The sequence below is a fragment of the Halictus rubicundus genome, chromosome 1, assembly GCF_050948215.1.
Source record: "Halictus rubicundus isolate RS-2024b chromosome 1, iyHalRubi1_principal, whole genome shotgun sequence".
NCBI lineage: Eukaryota > Metazoa > Arthropoda > Insecta > Hymenoptera > Halictidae > Halictus > Halictus rubicundus.
In genome coordinates, this window is record NC_135149.1 from 12,290,406 (window position 1) to 12,310,253 (window position 19,848).

At 45.8% G+C, this 19,848-nt stretch overlaps 1 protein-coding gene across 16 annotated transcripts in view; it reads left to right on the forward strand.

Moving 5' to 3' along the window:
• Positions 1 to 19,848, forward strand: part of By (focal adhesion protein tensin) — a 247,087-nt gene that overhangs the window by 216,510 nt on the left and 10,729 nt on the right. For 15 of the 16 annotated variants that reach the window (XM_076788232.1, XM_076788258.1, XM_076788223.1 and 12 more), the window contains 4 exons: positions 9,296 to 9,579; positions 10,142 to 10,758; positions 17,878 to 18,091; positions 18,581 to 18,772. In XM_076788232.1, the coding sequence (XP_076644347.1) occupies positions 9,296 to 9,579; positions 10,142 to 10,758; positions 17,878 to 18,091; positions 18,581 to 18,772 (1,307 nt within the window). The remainder of the gene's footprint in view (positions 1 to 9,295; positions 9,580 to 10,141; positions 10,759 to 17,877; positions 18,092 to 18,580; positions 18,773 to 19,848) is intronic. The other variant, XM_076788240.1, reaches the window with a different exon arrangement.

Below are 19,848 nucleotides of genomic sequence, written 5' to 3' on the forward strand. Positions count from 1 at the left end.
AGGACTGCGAGTTTGTTCGCGACAAAAATCGGAAATTCCAAGCTCGGAACAGTAAAGTCTTAAGTATTTACGAACACTTACTATTTTTCAAATAATCCGACGAAATGAATGTGTACACAGCTCCTTGCGATTAACACTTTGACTGCGCCGATGTTTTTTTTTTTACCGAACTTGAATTTTTATTACAATCTATTCAGTAGATTATCTTTTCTGCAGGTTACACAAATCATTGGGTATAACATCAAAATATGGAAGCGATTCATGTTATTAAAAGAAATTGTACATTTTTATTTAATTTCTGTTTTTGACACTAAGACCCCTTGTCTAGCTACACCAAATTTTGCGTTTCATGTTCCTGCCTTATTAAATAAGTTGTTTTGATGTTGTGTGACCTCTGTGGAGATTGACGGGGCAGTCAACGCGTCGACGCACACACAATTTTGATTCTGTATAAAAGTCCGCAGTCTTATAATTAATCTTAATGTTGGACACGTCAGTGGTGTGGTCGGCGTTCAGTGACATTTCAACCCTCTCGAAGAGGTTTTCGGAGCCGATACTTGAATCTGTTAATATGAGAACTGTCAAATTTCTGTAAATTTGTTGGGGACATCGAGGAGTGCTAGTGCAAAGATCAGAGTTCCAAACGGCCGCCACGCCCCCGCCAGGTCTGCATTTCTGTCTCCGATCCCGAAGAAGGTATATTCCGTCTGGATCGTTGCCCACTTCCCATCGGCGTCTCATGAATCTCTATAAGGCCGTCAAACGAGTAATTCGTTCGTGCGTCTCCCTTTCTCTTTCTCGGTTTTTCATCTCTCTCTCTCTCTCTCTCTCTCTCTCTCTCTCTCTCTCTCTCTCTCTCTCTCTGTCATTCGCCGTTCCTCTTTCTCGCGTGGCCGGTTCTTTCTCCGCGCGCCGAAAGATAATGACGGGTCGCATGAATAGAAACCGGCCGATGGCAAATTTTACTACCATAAGCCGGGACCCTGTCGCGTAATCTCCATCCTTTCCGTGAATGGCGTAGAGCGGAAGAGGCGGGCAGAGGAACGGGTGAAAAATAAAGAGCGTCGAAATCGAAGGGAACCGGGGGGAGAACCGGCTGGGACGATGACGTCCCCCGAGCGGGAATCTAATTATCATATTCACCGCGACGAGTTACGCGAGAACTCACGAGAGAGCTTATTAATACACGGTTTTATGTATGCGTGAGAGAGGACGAGAAAGAGAGAGGGAGAAGGAGAAAAACGGAACGGCGTCGACGCGTTTCAATGGATTCCAACGTTCCGCACGTTGCCGCGGAAAATATGGCGCTTTCTAGCGGCGCCTGGATACTTACTCGCGTGCCATAAAGACAAGCGGCCACGACGCGAGTCCATTAAACAGCGTGAAACGAATCTGCCCGATGAGATCGTTGCAGAGGGTACACTGCCTCGCAAAAGTTTCTGCCAACCGATCCCCGAGATAACAGAAATTTTACCCGAGGCCGATTGTTGCTCGGGAATTAACGCTCGGTGGTTTCGGACGAGTTGGAAGCTGTTTGAAAGGTGCTGACGAATTTATAATCCATGGGTAATTGGCGAAATTTCCAATGGTTGTCGGAAAATTATTAACGAGCATTTTATATACTCTTGAATTCTGTAGACTCGAAATAAGTTGACAAAGCACGTGCATCCCGCTTCTAAAATAGCTCAGAATATTCAGTGAGGTTTCGTGATTCCTGTAGAGTCAAGATAAATTGACAGTCGTGCGCATCCCCTCCTCTAAAAAAATTGCACAGAATATTCGTTGAAGTCTCGTGATTCCTGTGCACTCAAAATAAGCACGCGCATCCCCCGTCTAAGAAATAGCACAGAATATTTAGTGTGGTCTCGCGATTCCTGTAGAGTAAAAATAAATTAACAGTCGTGCGCATCTCTCTCTCTCTCTCTCTCTCTCTCTCTCTCTCCTCAACAAATTGCACCAAACTTCTTTGTTTTCTGACTCCCGCGAACCTGACCAGAGCACCGAAGTTCTGGAGCAAGTTCCGATTGTCTATTAAACCGCACTGTATCGGGCCGCTCGGGTATCGGCGAAACTTCCTGACCAGTCGAGAAACCAAGGAATTTCCCACAGATGTTTACAAGCTCCCGAGCCAACAATCGACCGGCGGCGCGGTGGCCGTAAAACGCGCGAGCAGTGGGGGCATTAAGCGGCGCGAAATAAAACTGGATCGGCCGGCACCGCTTCAGAAGGTCGACCCGTGGCGATGCTCGTCCCACCATTAATTTCATCGTTTACTTAGCGAGGTGCAACCAGCACGCCAACCCGAGCATCATGTTTAAGCGCAATTGTTTACGATCGCTCGCGTGGAGACGACCGTTCCGTCGAAGCACTTCCGACCCGAAGCAGTCGTAGAACGTTTTATCTTGGTGCTCGAGCAGATACGGTTTATCGCTTCCTGTATTAATCCGATTTAATGCCGTACGCCGCAAATCATTCGTCGATACCATACTCGCACTTCTACTTCGCTGCACGACGCGACGTTTGAGAGCTGTTGCTGGATTAGCGAGACTGCTGTAAACTTTTTAGGATCTTTAGGAACGTGATCCCTTGACGTGTCGCTGGACATCTCCATCTTCTTGTTCGCTAGCATTTGTTTCCGGGTTTATGGTCTGTAGAACCACTGTGCGAGAAAACCTTGCATTCGATCGCAGATTCATGAATGAAAATTGCTAGCAAATGCCACTTTTTTATATGGAATGATAGTGCATTGTATACTCTTCAAGGTGCACTATTCGTTAAAATAAAAAATATCGTTGGAAACTGTATAGAATTCATATTAAATTCGTTTAAACAGTCGGTAGAAAATATAAAAAATTTCACTGTTTTCAATTACTCTTTCACGAACGGAAGTTGTCAACAAATGCAACTATTTTTGTGCTAAATTATAGTGTCTTTTCTGCTTTTTAAGAGACACCGTGTGTTGCCATGAAAAATATTGCTGAAAACCATTTGATATTAATTGGTACCAATTTAGATTTAGAAAATCTCACAAATTTTTCAACCGCACTTTCATGAATAAAAATTGTCGGCAAATGCAACTATTTCTATGCTAAATTCAAACGCATTCTCTGCTCCATAACGTGTACCGTTCGTTAAAACAAGAAACCGTGTTGGAAACTGTGTAGAATTAATTAAAATGGTCAAAGGAACATTTCGCAAATTTCGCTCTCTTCAACACGAGATCTGTAACAACATCCGTGACGAGGAATTCGAAATAATTACACCGAAAGTGTGTTTTCGATTAGCAGAGGCACACCACGTGAAACTAAACGCACGGGAAGGTTGTTGCACGCCCGCCTAGTCTATTTGTTTCCATTTATTTCCCGATTGCAATCGTCGATTTAATTTCCGTTGCTGGCCGGCGCAACGAATTGGTGCATGACCATCGATAACTCGTCGAATCGAAATATTGTGCGCGTGGATCGAAGTCGCATACAATATAAGTCTCGCTCGAGTGATCCCGTCCTTGGCTCGGATCGGCATTTTCGTCGTTGGAAAAGGAAACGGCGAGTCCGCAATAACAGACGAGCAGAAACGTAATCGTTGCGTGGACGTATCATTTGGCACAATAAATCCGCGTGGATCGCGGGCGGCTATTGGCCAAAGGCGACACCGCTATCCCGCGGACAATCTGCGCGAGTCGCAGTCGCAGTCGCAGCTGCAGCCTGCACGTGTTAAGTGCTTCTCGTAGATCGTCTCGATCCCGACGTGTCAGTGGTCGCCGGAGTGATTAGTGCACTTGTCGTGTTGTCGCTTCGACCTCAATCGATCTGAATACCAAAGTAATTTTTTCGATCATTCACACCGGCGTATACGTCGGTAACATTCAACCAAAAAATTTGCCAACTGCATTTACGATCCAAACTTCTCACTTGACCTCCAAATCCTTCTTTCACAGAGGAATTTCAATTTGTCAAATTGAAAACAGGAAAAATATTAATTCATTTTCTAAGTAAAAATGTAGAATATTTTCTTATGTTTTATAAATTTTTAAGTGCTCAGAGATCCATAATTGAGACAATAAATTGAATGGATAAAATGCGATTCCCGAATGAGGATTGGCAAATTTTGGTGGAATGTGTTCAACGTTAGCTTTGCTTTCTGCTTCGAATTAATCTTCTTATTTTCTACTTAGGTTCGACTGAATTTTTTAAAGTTCTCTTCAAAGGAAAAATTAGTTAGAAACTAGTGTCTAATTTTACCTTTGAGACGGTCTAGTTAAAATGTATCTTTACAACCGGTGATGGCAGGCCTGTAAATTGAGATTCGTCCGAAAGAAGGAAAATAACGGCTCATTAAGATTAAAATAAATGAGGTCTTTACATTTACTTCAATGAGCTCGCAGAGTTAAACCTCTCATGATACCGTCGACGTAATAAGCGGCCGGCGTTTCAGTTTGAAGCCTTTTGGAAGGTTTAATGGATATCTCGAAACACGCAACGCGAGCGCCATCTTGCCGGGGGGCTTTTCAGTCAGCGTCGTTGAGAACCCCCTTCATTAGCCTCAAATTCAGCCTTCGAGCGAGTATCGTTCCTCGAAAAAACCCAGGGTGGTCCTCTGTAGGTGGTGCACCATCAATTCTGGCTACCGAGACTTATTTCCTCCTGCCAAACGGTGATCGATCACCTCCAACGATCGGTAACTGTCCCAAACTTCGCAACTGCCATCCCTAAAACGCTTCTAAAATATTGTATTCAATTTTTTATCGCTCGAAATATTACATGGACAAAAATATACAAGACGTTAATAAATTGGTATGATATGAGATATAGAGATAGGATAGAAATACTCCATTAATTAATTAAGCTCGCGATATTTTTACCGGTACTTTATCTACGTCTTCTAGCTACAGAAGGATAATAATAAACAGCATATTAAAATAGCATGTATAAAATTAACCGCAGCGTTCAAACATGGTCAAACCTTCCCAAACGTTTCCAAACGTCTTCAAACCCGCTGTAAATTTTATAACGATGTTTTCGTTGATCGTCGGCGCGTTTTCCGCGAAATAAAAGCAGGTGAGAGGGCTATTCATTCCGCAATCGAAGTCACGCCCTCGATAACGATATCTACGTCGCAGAGCAGCTCCTTGCTTATCGTGTTCGGCAAATATTCGCGGGATTTACTGCGTCGTTAGAGTCTCACGTCGGACGTCCGCGATACCCGAGGCCCATTTAGATTCCTTCCTCATCTGAAAGAGGCTGTACACGGCCGGCGAGTATAATCTGGCGATCTCGATCGACCCGCGATCGACTACAACCAAATGCACCAGCTTGGTGTTTCGGTGTGTCTGCGAGGCGCGCGCGCGGGTGTTAAACGCGTTCCATCTGCCATGCCGGCGAGATTAGCCGTCATTGACGGGGAAGAGAGATCCTGGTGCCTCTGGCCTGCGAGCATAATCGAGAAACGCTTGAATAAAAATGATTTATACCTGCCGCGATGCGCCGCGCAGATAGCGGATTCAATTCAGCCGGCGATGCCATGCCGAGTATACACGGTGTTCGCGAAGTTATCCTTTTCACTGGTGCGAATGCTCCACTTTCTCGCAATTGAATCCAATAGAAGGCGGTTAGGGTTCTTGAAAGATGTGGGAATGTTTGGGTCGTGGTCTAGCCTCGAATTAGTACGGTGCGGGTTAAGATGATTTATCTAGTTGAGAAATGTGCGAGGAATTTCACTTGTGGCTAGATCAGGCTGTTTGGAGGTTTAGATTAATGGATAGATTGAAATGTATTGCTCTAATAGTTGTTTTCAACTGCAGTTGAACCTCGTTTATCCGAACACGTTGGATAATAGCACGCTGGGACGTGGGTTCGTGTAATAGTGGCTCGGTATAAGAGGTCTCTATTGTACTTATATTTATAATTCGGGTAACGTGTCCTAGGAGCGTCTGGATAGCAATCCAGCTACAGTAGAAAATGACACCCTTTGATCAGACACCTGAAACTAATGTTCAGAATGCTATGGTGAGAATTATCCGGGCTATACCCCTAGCATAGAATTAACAAAGAGATGAAGTCCCGAAGCAGTTAAACAATTAACTGACCGGCTAATTCGTCTAGCTCAGATATGTGCAAGACAAAAATTCTTTTGCAGATAAAATAATCAAATGAACCGACCAAGAGGTGTAGATTTGGCAGTGCGTTCCACCTACTTATATTTTCAATTAAAGTGTCTGTCTGACACCTGCCGAGTCCCAGAACTGTCGCACGAGTCCAACTAATGGATTCAGACAATTAATCTGGCTGACAAACGAGCAGGAAAAAAAATGTGTTACAGCCGGAATGATCAATCCAACTTAAACTCTACTAAACCGAATAAAATGTGTAGATTTGACAGTAATTCCCACCAAATAATTTTTCTAATCAGAGCCTTCCAGTCAATCCGAGCAAGGTAGAAAGTGATTCATCCTTTGGTCAGACACCTGAACCGGCCCTCAAAAAATTAGAAGATCAATTTCTCGAGAATCCTAAAACTTTTCTACTTCGAAGCTAACAAACAATTCTCTGACAATTGTATTCGAGTTTCTGCCCTCGAAAGAGCTCGATCAAGTCTCTGGAAAGTGTAATGGAAGCAAACACAGCCGGGCATGAATAATCCCGTCAAGGCGAAGCGACCATCGCCTTGGAATCTTAAAGCGGCGGGTAATTTGAATTCTTAATCGTGATCCGCCGTAGCCCACGCGGTTTCTTCGCTACCAAAAAAAGCCACGAGCACGGCTCGGCTCCGATAAAAGAAACCACCTTCGCCGTCTCTCGTTATCCGGGCACCCAGGTTCCTCGAAAGTCGTTTCAAATTTTGCAACAAAAACGCAGCGGTAGCCCGCGCGAACATCCGCGAGATACGGTTTCGCATAAAGGAGGTTCTCATAGAGCGAGGAAAGCATCGGCGGGGCCGTCTACTTGATGCTAATGGCGTGTCCATGAGTGTCGGCGAGCTTTAAAGCGCTTCTTCGCCGGTGCACTTTCCTTGCCCGGGCTGTTTTGCCTCTCTTCTGTTATGGATATCGTGTTCCTTTGCTGTTAAAGCTGCGTGGAAACTCTATTACATCCTCTGTGATTGCGGATTTGAGTGGCTTAACGGAGGCTGATCGATTCCAATCTTCGAACATATTAAATGCTTCCCAGTTTACGAGAGTCGAGACTATTGGGAAAAATAATTTCGTTGACTTACAGAATCCTCGCGGTAAACGCAAAGATTAAAAATCGAGAATTTCAGGAACGTTGCTTTCAGAGCACGACAGTTCTGTTAAAATTAGAAGCAGGATATCTCCGAACGTCAGAACAATTTCCTGCGAGCACTGGCAGCCCGGTCTCCAGCAATAAGCCTCACGTGCTCGCCTTCATTTTCCATTCATTGGAGCTCGTAAAAGCGGCATCGGCTGTAATCGATTATTCCGCGGGATAGCTGGAGATAAGTCGCCGGCAAGATGACAGTCGTGAGACATTTTTCCTTTCTCGCGGCGGTTCCGTGTTAACAATCCCATCACGAATTCCTCGGAAGACATGTTTTAGCGGTCGTGGGACGAATGCTCCCTGAATTTCTTAAGAGAACAGTCTCTGGAAATGTCATTTTGAAACGAGTTTTAACGCGCCACAATTCCACTGCAGATGATGGATCAAAAACTGTTGCAACTACTCGCACGATTTATAAGAGGCCAGTTAAACCACTACAGTGAATTCTCGATATATGTCAACAACACGGATCTCGACATCATCCAGGGGACATACCCGAGCCGTGTTATGTTTACACTCGTCCGCGTCCGAGGCCTCTCGACCTTTGCGGCCCCTCACGGGGTATACCCCGCGGTAGTGGGGATAATTCCGCGACGTTTATCATCCAGGCCTCAAATTCCTCGAATCACTGTTTCAAGAAAACGCGTTCAAATATTACCAATCAGACGTGCAGAATATTATTTAATTTGCACTTTAAGATAGCGCAATGAAAAATTGGATCTCTTTAAGGCAAGCGGTGTGGGTTGAAGCTGATTAGTATGGATCGAGAGGAAAGGCTCGATCGTTCCATGCTCCAGATAGATCTTTCTCTCTCTCTCTCTCTCTCTCTCTTCCCTGACCTAACGGGTGCATGAACTCCGACTTTCCCCGACCTCGACACGCGGACAAACCTACTGCAGGAATTACCTCGGCCACGTGCACGTGAATTATTCAGCCGTGACGTAACGACACGGATTAGCGTTAAATTGCCGGGTCGCGGTCAAAGAAGGAAGGACGACGTACAGATGGGACGGTTCTTAACCTCGCCCGGTGCAATTAGTCCACGGAGTTTCATCGGTCAACGATTTACAGCCGATTGTTCCCCGCTAACGAGACGCTTTGTCCCGCGACGCTCTGGGGAAATTGCGCGAACGCCCATGACAAACTTTCCGTCCTCGAATACTGCTCGATTAGGAAAAAGTTCGGTCGTCTTTGCTCGTTGCACCTGTTGACCGAATCATTTTTTAATTATACTAACAGCAACGCTGAAGTGAAGAATTTTTATGCAAAAATGTCTGCTGAGAATTTCATTGGGTGAGGAGCAGACATTTCTGTCTAAAAATGTTGATTGCCGTCTTGCGCCAAGCATTGTTGTCAGATGGAGTAAAGTCTTGATCTAAGCCCGATCCTCGGGTCCTTGCTGTGACGTAGATAGATTAGGGATACTATCATTTTGTGACCGCGTCGACCGCGCCGAACGTAGAAATGGACAGCGCATATAAACACGGGTATCGTGTTTAGAGTCGTTTTAATTAGAAAAATGCCACCAATAAGTTGGTGAAAGTCCTATAAAAAAATAATGAAACATAAAGAAGTTTTGTAATGGGATTAGCAGAGGTTCACACCGATATACCGACCCGGTATCGGATTACGCGGCATGTTTACACGTTACACTGCTCGGCGACCAATCCAGATCGAGCTTCTTGGCCCCTCGCGGGGTGTGCCCCCTCCCCAGTGGAGGGGATAGGCAAGCTAAGATCGTGTAGCTCCGTTCGGCTTAGATCAAGACTTTACTGTATTTTCAAGCATTTCTTTAAACAAGTAGCTAATCTTTCGAGCAGGTGTTCAAAATTTTCTAACTGCTTATTTCACAATATTTGAAAAAAGTGAATGAACCTTTACCGTGAGAAGTGTACGGGAGTAATAGAGTTGTCTTATAATCGGCTTGCTAATGTTTTGATACTGCTTGGGGAAAAATTGTGATATTTATGTGATAACGTGAGAGGATTATTAAGCGGTGAGCTGAATCTGGAATTTTTCAGAAGGACGGGAAACACCATTATCACCGCCACCACCGTCGAGTTCCTCGGTTCAGACATCGCCGCGTGGATTGGGTTACACCTGCGGTCCCATAGATGGATCCTTGTACGCTGTGGTTCACCAGGGTGCTGCCGGTGGTGCCCGCGGCTCGCCATTGACAGTTTCCATGGACAGTGGCATCAGCAGTGCTCCACCGCAACGACCCAGCCCACCTGAACCAGAGCCGGATAACCAGGCTCATGGTGATCTTGATAAACTCCTCCATGATATGATGCTCACTGTCGAGGTAAGTGCCGATTTACCTCAAAAATTATCTTATCGGAAACCTGCGAAATCAATCAGCAAACATTTCCATCGAAATTAGAAGCCTCGATAGTCTCTACTCGGAACTTTAACTTCCAGTCTACTTAAGAAACATAAGCAAACGTTATTCTCCTTTGATGTTGGTGACCAATCTTTACTTGGAACTCCACATTATTTCTGGTCTAGTTGGGCGAAACAAATAAACACTGTTTGCCTTTCGAATTCTGGATCGTCGATTTTTACTCGGAACTTCGAGCTGAGTCTACAAGTAAACACGGGTCAGATTGGGGACATTGATAATCAATACAAAATACATAAATTTTTACTCGGAATCTTAACCTCTTCGGGGACACTGAAGTCGGAACTTTATTTGTTCAAACATATGAACGTTCAGTTTTTCTTAAATTCAATCCATTCTGCGTGAGAATAAAAAAATCTTTTTAAATGTCTCAACAATAAAATTAAAGAAAAAATTAGAGAAATCTGATTTCACTTTTAAAAAAAAGAAAGCACTTAAGAGCTATAGAAAGGGCGTTTTCCTACAGTCGATGCCAGATCCTCCGACAGAGGACTACAGAGCTGACAGGAGCGAGAAAATGTACGTCCAAGAGAACCGTAGCTACAGCAGCCACGCGAGCAATTCCCCATCAGCCTATTCCACGCTGAAGGACTCCTACAGAAGCTACGGAGCCGGCAAAGAGTCCAGTCCGCCGTACAACGCCAGCAGCAGCTACAGCACTCTGAAGAACGAGTACAGGGAACCGGCAAAAATCGAGCACCGTCGCGAGGAATTCGAGTACCGGGTGTCCCCTGATCGAAAGATCTCCGAATCCTCGACAGACTCGTATAGAAAACACACGGAGTCGTTCTCGCCACCTGGCAACATCGATTACATCGACGAGGACATCCCCTATCACGCCAGACAGACCAGCCAGCCGTTTTCGTACGGCGCCACCACGGACATGATCAAACACCAGAAACTGTCCTCCCCTTCGTTGGTCAGGAAGGCCTCGGTTAGGGGCGCCGCACCTGTTGTGGACTTCGGGGACATTCTAGGAGAGAACTCCAGGAGACCCATTAGCCCTTTGAGCCCTAACACGCCCGACCCTCCGCCGGAGTTCGCTAATGGGCCAGCGAAGACCAGCTCGGACCATGTCGATGGGTAAGTGATAGCCACAAAGTTTTCAGGACAGAGATTAGATCCTCTATTAAGCGGTTGACCCAGATCCTCGACCCCTCCCCTCCTCTCCCCCGGGTCTTGAGACTCCGGGATCTAATGGGTAGGTGTGTCGCTAAACGATCTACCCCTCTGGCGAAAATATTTGATCGGACGAATCAAGGGGTTGTAATTATTCGCGGGTTCGGCGGGACGTTTTCTTTGACGGTGAAGGCAAATCCAATGAAAATCTCGCTTGTACAAAGGATCTGGAATGTATTAAGGATACTGCACAGAAATGTCACGCAAAATCAGAAATGTACGAGAAAACTTTAAGCATTACAGTAATTTCTCTGTATATGTCGCCCAGGCCTGGATGATAAACGTCGCGGAATTATATCCACTACCGCGGGATGTCTCCTGGACGATACACGACGCTGGCAAAGCCCGTGTTGTTGGCATATATCGAGAATTCACTGTATACCATTATTTCCAAACTATTAAATGTGAAAATCAATTTCTACTGTTTTTTCGCAATTGAGGTGATAACGTACTTATACAAAAGACTAAGTTTGTTACAGTAATTAATTTCGTAATCCTCTTATACCTTGTCACATCTAGCGTTTTAGACACAAAATATGAGTTGAAAGTAATTTAAGGAGCATTTGGAAGCGTCTCGGTTCCACAAAAGCGGGAGAAGTCCTATTGCACAAGAGGTGCGACGAATAATCGACTGTTAAGCAACGGATCTGTTTGACTTCCGGTCGGTAGGACGTCAACATCCGCGTTAAACCGCAACCCCCGGGTTCGTGGCGGCGTTAAATCTCCGCGGAACGACTGCTAGTATCAATCTCTCTATTTAGCGTCCGCGAAAAAGCGTCAAGTGGCTGGGATGACTCACGCCACTCCCGATTAATGGTGTCCCATTATTCCCGTCAGATATCCGAGGCGCTTCCGTCCGGCCCTATATATACACGGTGTCGCGCACACCGCTCGGCCCGATTACGGGGTCCCTTTTTTTGGCAAGACTCCCGGCAACGTTACCGTCAACTTCGCTCGGTGTAACGAATCCCGTAATTAAATGCTCAGACCGTCTAATAATAAATCGGTGTGTGGCGCGCGCGTCGTCCGACGGGAACGTTTCATCGCGCTCTCGATATGTGTCTCGGCTGTGTATTGTGAAATGCGAGGAGATTAGGCGAGTCTTCGGGGCACGGCCGTTTGGGCCTGGTTTGCGAGGAATAGACTTTCATCATCCAGAATGTTTCTGGTAAGTGGGCACAATTACAACTCCATTATCATTAGAAGGTACGTCCTCGGTGACGGGCCTTAAAAAGCGTAAAATTTCTGTCAGTATAAAAAAATAATTTAATATAAAATCAAACCAGTTGATACTTATGTTGATCTAGGGCTAATGCATAACTGCTAAAAAAAAAGATATGCGGGACTCTAACACGGGTTGAATGGTGATCCATGTTAGGCCCGTTTCGCGAATGCGTAGAGACAGGCGTGTCGCAACGGTCCGCCGAATCAGGCGCCGCAAAAGATCCACGAGCGGCAGAGGGGGTCGGAGCGGGAAAGATCGAGCGGTGGAAAGCCGGCGCGGGACAATTAATAAATCGTCTAGCCATACGCGGCCACGGTTACGGCACTCGCGGCTGCGTTTCTGTCGCGAATGGCCAATGCGGTCGTCCCGCGTGACTCATTGTCGTCCGACATCGCCGAGTGGAAAAGAGAAAAGTCAGCCTGACGGTAACGACGCGTCCTATCGCGTTATGAAATACGAGGCTCGCGGTTTTGCGGATGGATATTGCCAGCGGCCGAGTTGCCTGCCGGGCAATTTGTCAGTCTGACGCGACGCCGCACCGCGCTGATGAGAAACGAAAATAATTGAGGAAACGGGGGGGGGGGGGGGGTACGTTGCTCGGCCACCTTTTCGAACGAGTGAGGTAGGATTCGCGAATCTGGGCCACCAAAGCATGAATTTTGAAAGAAACATAAAAACGCTTTCATTGGGACATGACCGCATTGACGTCTTTATTTAAGCACATATTGTAACGAAAGTCCTATGAGAAGCTTTCGAAGCTTGACGAGTCTCAGGAGGTTGCGTCTCGAAATTCTTATTAACACCGATACTTAGGCTAAGACACCAAAGCTTCCAGAATGTACGGAGTTAGAGACTCGAGTTTCCCAGAGGTCTAGTGTCCTGATAAATCAGAGACGCCGCGGCTGACACGGCATCCAAGGAGATTGGAGATTAGGGTCTTCAGGATTTACCATTGCGCTGAGAGGACTGGGATGTTTGTGTCTTCGCTCTGGCAGGCCTCTGATACCCTTCCCAGCGGTTAACACTTTGCGCGAAGCACATCTGTCTGACAAATGTGCGGAACTCGGTGTACCATCGAGCCACCGGAGCGGAAAGATCGCGTTCACCGTCGGCGGAGCACATTCTCCACTCGTCGACGGTGAATTTCCGCCGACTCGGGCCGAACGGAGAGACTTTTTTCCGAATAATACAACCGACGGAGGGGGAGGAGAGAACGGGAGAGAGAGAGAGAGAGGACGAGAAAGAGGACGCCTCGGACTGTCCGGAAAGAACGACGGAAATACGAGCTCGCCGAGGAAAATTGTAGGAGGGTTTACGAGAGCCGCTTTTGTGCTCCCGTTTCTACTTCGAATGACTTCCGCATCCGAGTGCCGTTTCTCTGGACTCCGGGGACGCCGCCGCCGCCACCGTCGCCGGTACGAAAAAATTGCCGGTGGCAAGAAATACACTTGGAACGGCGGAGAATTACAAAGAAGACGGCCGAATGAACCGGCTCGCGGCGGCCGATTTAGCGCGTCCCGTCTGTTCTATATTTATAATTATGTCAGAGGGCGAGCCGGAGTCCAGAAATAGGAGGTTTCCCTCTCTCGCCACCCTCCAGACGTCTTTTTACCGCCGACCTTCCTCGCAGGAATTCCTCGAATTCCTTCGAGTCCCTTCGGGAAACCAGCGGACCGAAAGGATTCGCGAATCCTTCTCGCAGATCCCGCGAATTCGGCGCCCAAGAACAATCCGACGAATTTTTTCAAAAATATGTTTGCAATGGTATTTCCTCTAAACTCATCATTCAGAAAATGAACGGCTAGGTGATGCCTTCAAAATACTGGGTCCAGGACTCTTCGAATCTTCGTTTTCGACAAATTAGCCACGCTCGCTTGTGCGATAAGTGTGAGAAATCGTTCTCGAATGCTTCCTTCTCCGAGAAGGTAGATCCGTCATGTTAGAAAAGTCTGCAGAATCCAAGAGATCCGGAATCCCTGAACCGAAGCTGGCGAAATAGTTGCTGTAGATGTCTCGAAGGCGTTTCGCCGAGATTACGGTAAACGTTCGGCATTTCGAACGATTGTTTCCGTGGAAACGGCTCCCGTAGAAGGACCATAACACAGCGACGGAGAACCTGAAAACCGAGTTCGCGTCGAGGAACGAACGGCGAAGCCCCGAAAGGAGAACTTCTTTGCGGACGAGAAAGCAGACCTGCCAAACGTCTGTCGACCTCATCGACCATAAACGTCGCCTTGTTTCTCCATCGGCTGTGGCCGCGGTTTTTCAGAAATATCCGTGCGAAACCCGTGGTTGTTTCGCAACAGCATTTGCCCCGCAAAGGTTTATTTTCACGGCACGGAGTTTCGTGGGAGGGGGGGGGGGCTGGCCGGCCACGATACACAAAACGACCCGTATTTTACGACGACGACGACGACGACGACGATGCCCGTTACCGTGCAAAACGGGGTTCGACGAACTCGCCTCCACGGGCACGGTTAACAAACTTGTTAAAGGTGGACACCCGGCTTTCTCCGCCATTCACGCGAGAGAGCACCGAGACGGTTTCGAGAGCCGAATTAACTTCGGTATTGACGGAACCACGCCTTTATGCGCTCGCAGTCGCCGTTTCTCACTCGATAAGTTCGGCCGACTTGTCGCTTGTTAATCGAGACCATATTTCTCCCGCGGGGACACGCCGCGATATTTCAATGTTACGTCTGAAGCGTGTGCCCGAACTTTAAACAGTAGTCGGTGATCAGCGCGGTCGATATTCCGGGGAAACTGCCCGTGCATTGAATTACGCTGCCAAGCAAGATTAGATACAATTGTAGTCGTGGGAGGAGTTCCTTAACTCGGGCAAGGTTGATTCTCGGAGGATTCTTCGGGGAAAACTTCGAATGCGTTCCCAATAGAATTTTACAATGTTCGAGGGCTGAAATTAACGGGGGAATCTTGTGTACAGTGGTCTGTTTTTCAAGAATTTTTTTTTTTAATGTAATGCGTAGATTGATTTAACATTTGATATATTGTTGATTAACGTTACAATGTAAAGAAAAATATTTTTTATAAACTTTAATGGTGCAATGGTGGCTTGAAAAAGGCATCCTGGAAATGTACCGTGCAGCGCCCAACACAATCGTTCACTTTATTTTGAAAATAACGTACAGAGAACATCTCTGATCACTTTCTAACTTTTTTTATCGTATTCCTGAGGAAATTTTCGATCGATTTAAACAAAAAAAAAGACAAATGTTCAAAAATTTCATTTTGCACAAAGTTTCCCCCCTTAATACTGGAAGATAGTACTTTGTGGTAGCAGGAGCATTTAAGTTTAGAAAGATCAGTGAAAAGCAACCGTCGGTGCAGGAAAAACTGACTCCATTTTTAGGAGATTCTTCGAGTTATAATGTCCCGTAGGGATTTTTGCAGGTTTGAGGGCTCGTAATAATGCTAGAACCACTTAGGTTTCAAAGCAAATTCGTATGTAGAAAAATTAACGTGTACTGACCCCAGCTCGAAAAAATCAATTCAATTTTATGGGGATTCTTCATGCGCATAGAAACCAAAAATCCTCGAACTACTGTGCAAGTTCTGTCGCGACAAATTATAACTGACATCGCGGCATCGATCCAACCCAAAGCGGGGGTGGAGGAAACATAATCGACAGTGGCTCTCTATCATGCATCGGTTGATAAGGATCGCTGTCTCCGCGGAGCAGCTGTTTCCATCTTGTACACAGAGACTTCTCGGTTTCGCGTTCTAACACCGACTCGAGTTACCGGCAGATGAAAATACGAGAAGCCACTTTCTCGCGACGCGGAGCAAAGAGGGAGAGAGACAGAGAGAACACGAGACGCGCGCGAGTCGTGTAACAAAGCCTCGTTAGAACAGCAACAAACCGGCCCGTCACGGTTACCAGTCGGAAGAGAGCCCAGAATCAGGACCTCCTACCGCGATAGATCCCGGATAATTGCATCCTGATCGACGAGGTCGCTTCGGGCCATCGGTTCCTCTCGCCGCGCCGGCGAGGCCCCATCAGAACGGTAATAAATGGACCGCCGGCTCGGTTTTTGTTTACGAGGATCGAAATTTATACTTCGGCATAGCGGGGAACAACGGCCACACCCTGACGGCGATCCCCGGTGCATCGTAAACCGGGAGACCTGGTGCAACGGGGTTTGCTGGGATACTTCTTCGGCAAACGGTTCTCGACAAGTTTGAAATATTTAACTTAACCCCTTCCCTTACGGAAGGGGTTATATTGCTTCGAAATCAATGCAACATGGTTAACCCTTTGCACTCCGAACGATTCTGGACGTTGGCCATCAGCTACTCAGCGCCACTTTAAGGCAGAAACGAACATTTACAGACCCTCGTATTATTTATTATAATTTTGAAACTAAGTAACGTATTATAATGATATTGGACTTATATGAATTGGTTGAAATCGGGGAAAGTATATTTGCAAAAAAATCAATATTTTATTGTTTATAATTTTGTACAGTATGATACATTTTGAAACACTCCCCAATATGGATTGCGGGCTGATTAGTGCATGTTTGACAATAATAATTTGTTTGACGCCTGCTACCAGGTGTTCTCCTGTTAGAACACACAATGCAGTCCCGTTTTCTTCCCACATCGGGAATATGTAGTTTATTGTCTAATCTATTGTCCGCAGAAGATGTGGATGGACGCGTTCTCGATACACGAAAATCGTCCCTCAACTGGTCAATGAGTGTCTTGACAAACTTGTGGTGTGTCATTGGCGTTTCATTATTTGTTTGTTTTGACATGCGATACATTATGTATGAGTTTGTCACACACATTTCCAACCCCCAAAAAAATAACTTCCTTCACCATTTCAGCGATTTACGGAGGAAACAATACGTCGAAGCGTATTGATCCGCACGATCCGCATTTCAGGCTTATTGACTATTACAACAGTCATGTCCTCCAGTTTTAGACTTGTTTATTTATATTTATAAAACCCTCTATACAGTGCGAGGTATGCTCGCATACCGAGCTTTTTTCTACAAACTCTCCTTGTCGCTCTTTTCAAGAGAAGTGCTCGGACCGTCGTGAGCACACTTCTCACGTTCTCTTCTGACACAAAACCCGCTGACATTTTTTTTATATATTTTAGTAATTTTACTATATTTTGATTTGATTTCTTGTGCCATTTCAAGAGAAAACTTCAGGGAAACATGCATGTCTCAAAAAGTTGCGCTGAAATAACTCAATTCCCCGTAATCACTAATAAACTTGAATGTCCCCTGAGAGAGGACATCCGAGTGATATGCTAGAATTACGATGTCCCCTAAGAGGGAACAGCGGAGTGCAAAGGGTTAACTTGCTACCGCAGATCTTAGTTTATGATGGGAAGTTAAAAATAATCGAACTTGGTGTTTGGAACTCATGAGATGAGCCCATGAAAAATATTTGGGCTTAAAACTTTACCTCGGGAAACCAAAAATTTGTAACTTGTTTTTATGTAATCCTGTAGATTTTGTCGCGATAATACGGAAAATCCAAGTTTCAATCCTAGGAGATCACTAGTTCAAAAGTTGTACGTGTGTAACCATCTTCGTTGGCTAATTTTCCCGGCGATTCGAATTCATTCTAATTGAAAGAAGAAGTACAAAGCAGTCAGGGCGTTTGTTACTAACCCGTTCTCCGATAAGGTTTTTTTATCTTTTCTGTAATAAAGGTCGACGAATTCGACGTCCAAGAGCGATTCAGCAGAAGTAGCTTCAGGATTGTGAAAGTTCTGATACGAATTGGAAAAGTTTCACATTGGTTTCTGGTGTCGGCAGATTATCGTGGCTGAGGCAGCAGCAGCTGAAGCTCGCCGCGAGAAGAGACGAAAGGAATCCTGGGAAACTCTGGCGACAGGAGACGGGAAATCGGGTGATCGGCGAGCTCAGGAGCTTGCAAAGGGGTCGACTGAGGCACGACGGCTATGCGAGTGACTCCGCGGTACTAGATGACGATGACGAAAGCTGGGCGCCGCATTCTATGTCCGGACAGGTGAGACGTGAAAAATCAAACGATTTAAAGTAATGCTCGTCCCCTGCGTTCGACACTAACAAATTTATATTTTACAATTTCAACGTTAAAATCTCTAATATCCTCTTTCTAAGTTCACCTATTCATTCACAGAGTTCAACTCTGTATTTTATACGATCAGCTTGGACAACTTTAAACGTTTCACGAAAAAATTCTTTCTCTTTGCAAAGACCCCCGGAAAATGCTGTACGATTTTTTTCAGCTGTTGTGTGGTGCAAAAGTATAAAAATTCTCGTCTTTGAAAGTTCAATGAATCGACCATAAAAAATCGCACATCAAGTTTTCGGGGATTGTTGGGAAGTTTCAATCGTGAAATCTACGGTCGATTCGGTCACCAGAAATATTGTTCAAGGCAATCGCGAGGCTTGCAATTTTTAAGGAACAATATGTTAGCGTTCTGTGGGCCGAAATTTGCCGCGGCACTAACAATGGGATAATGAATTGACGTAGACACAAACGAGACAGCTTCCTTACACATCGGCCCCGGCGAGTCCTCTGCTTCCGCAGCGATCGAGCAGCCGGAAGTACAACGGAACCGCCGGAACCGGTACTCTCGGAAGACCGCGCGCGGAAAGCGTGAACGAGCGTCCCTTCATGACAGTGAAGCGAGCTTACGAGTACCGCAAGTACGGCGACAGCCAGGTAAGTGCCTCGAGCAAAACCCACATACTCGATATTCCTCGCTGTTAGTTCCGTCGGGATCGATCTTACTTCCGGCCGTTTCGATAAAAGCCGCGAGACACAGACCGTGCCGTTAACGAAATCGCAGAGAGCCGGTACGATCAATATTTATTGACTCGTTAAAATCGGTTCGGGAGGGAACGGAACGTTACGGTTGCCGGTCTGGTCTCTCCGGTAACCCGAAGCACCGAACTACTTAAAATAATTGTCGATAATAAGGATAATAAATTCGAAACGGCGGAACGATCGATTCCGGCATGCGCCGATGAGACGGCGGCAGCACGAACGCTACAATTTAGCCGCTCGGTAGATAGCGACTGTAAAAGCAACTACTTCTGCGCCGTCGTATTTTATGGTTATGCCCCCACAGTTAGATCCTAAACAGCAAGAAATCGACCCCTTAGACCGTAGAGCGGCAAAACGATAGTTATTGCTCGGAGTATATAGCTTAACCCTTTTCTACTGCCTTCCTTTTCGACCGGCCGCATCGTAGTCCCGAACAGGTGTTGCGGAAGAAGGAAACGCTTCTGAATCTTTTTCGCCATTTTTCCAACGAGCACACACTACCCGGCACACCCTACGACATGCTTGACTCATCTGTACAGTCATTTCCGAAATGATAGAATCTGACATATAATCAGTTTTCGATAAGCAGTTTTCACCTGAAATTTCAAGGCGTATATTTTTATTCCTGTGCCTACTGTCGGTCACAAAATTAAGTGGACTTCCTTTAACACTAAACCTACCAAGCACAAAACATACAAAAGTGAAACGTCTTATAGAAGGGAGAAGAGTGAATTTACTTTAACTCTGTACGATTTTCATTATAATACGTGCATAAATGAAGAAGTCAAATCAGTAGTTTCCTATAAACACGTTTTTATAATTTCAATCATTGTGAAATGGATAACCGGTCGTTTTGACCGTGGTAGGTTTAGTGTTAAAAACTAATACTCAATGTTGGACCCAGACGACTTGAATTTATTTGATATGTTGAGCTTACTAGATCATGTGTGAAAGGATCGATTCAGAACGAA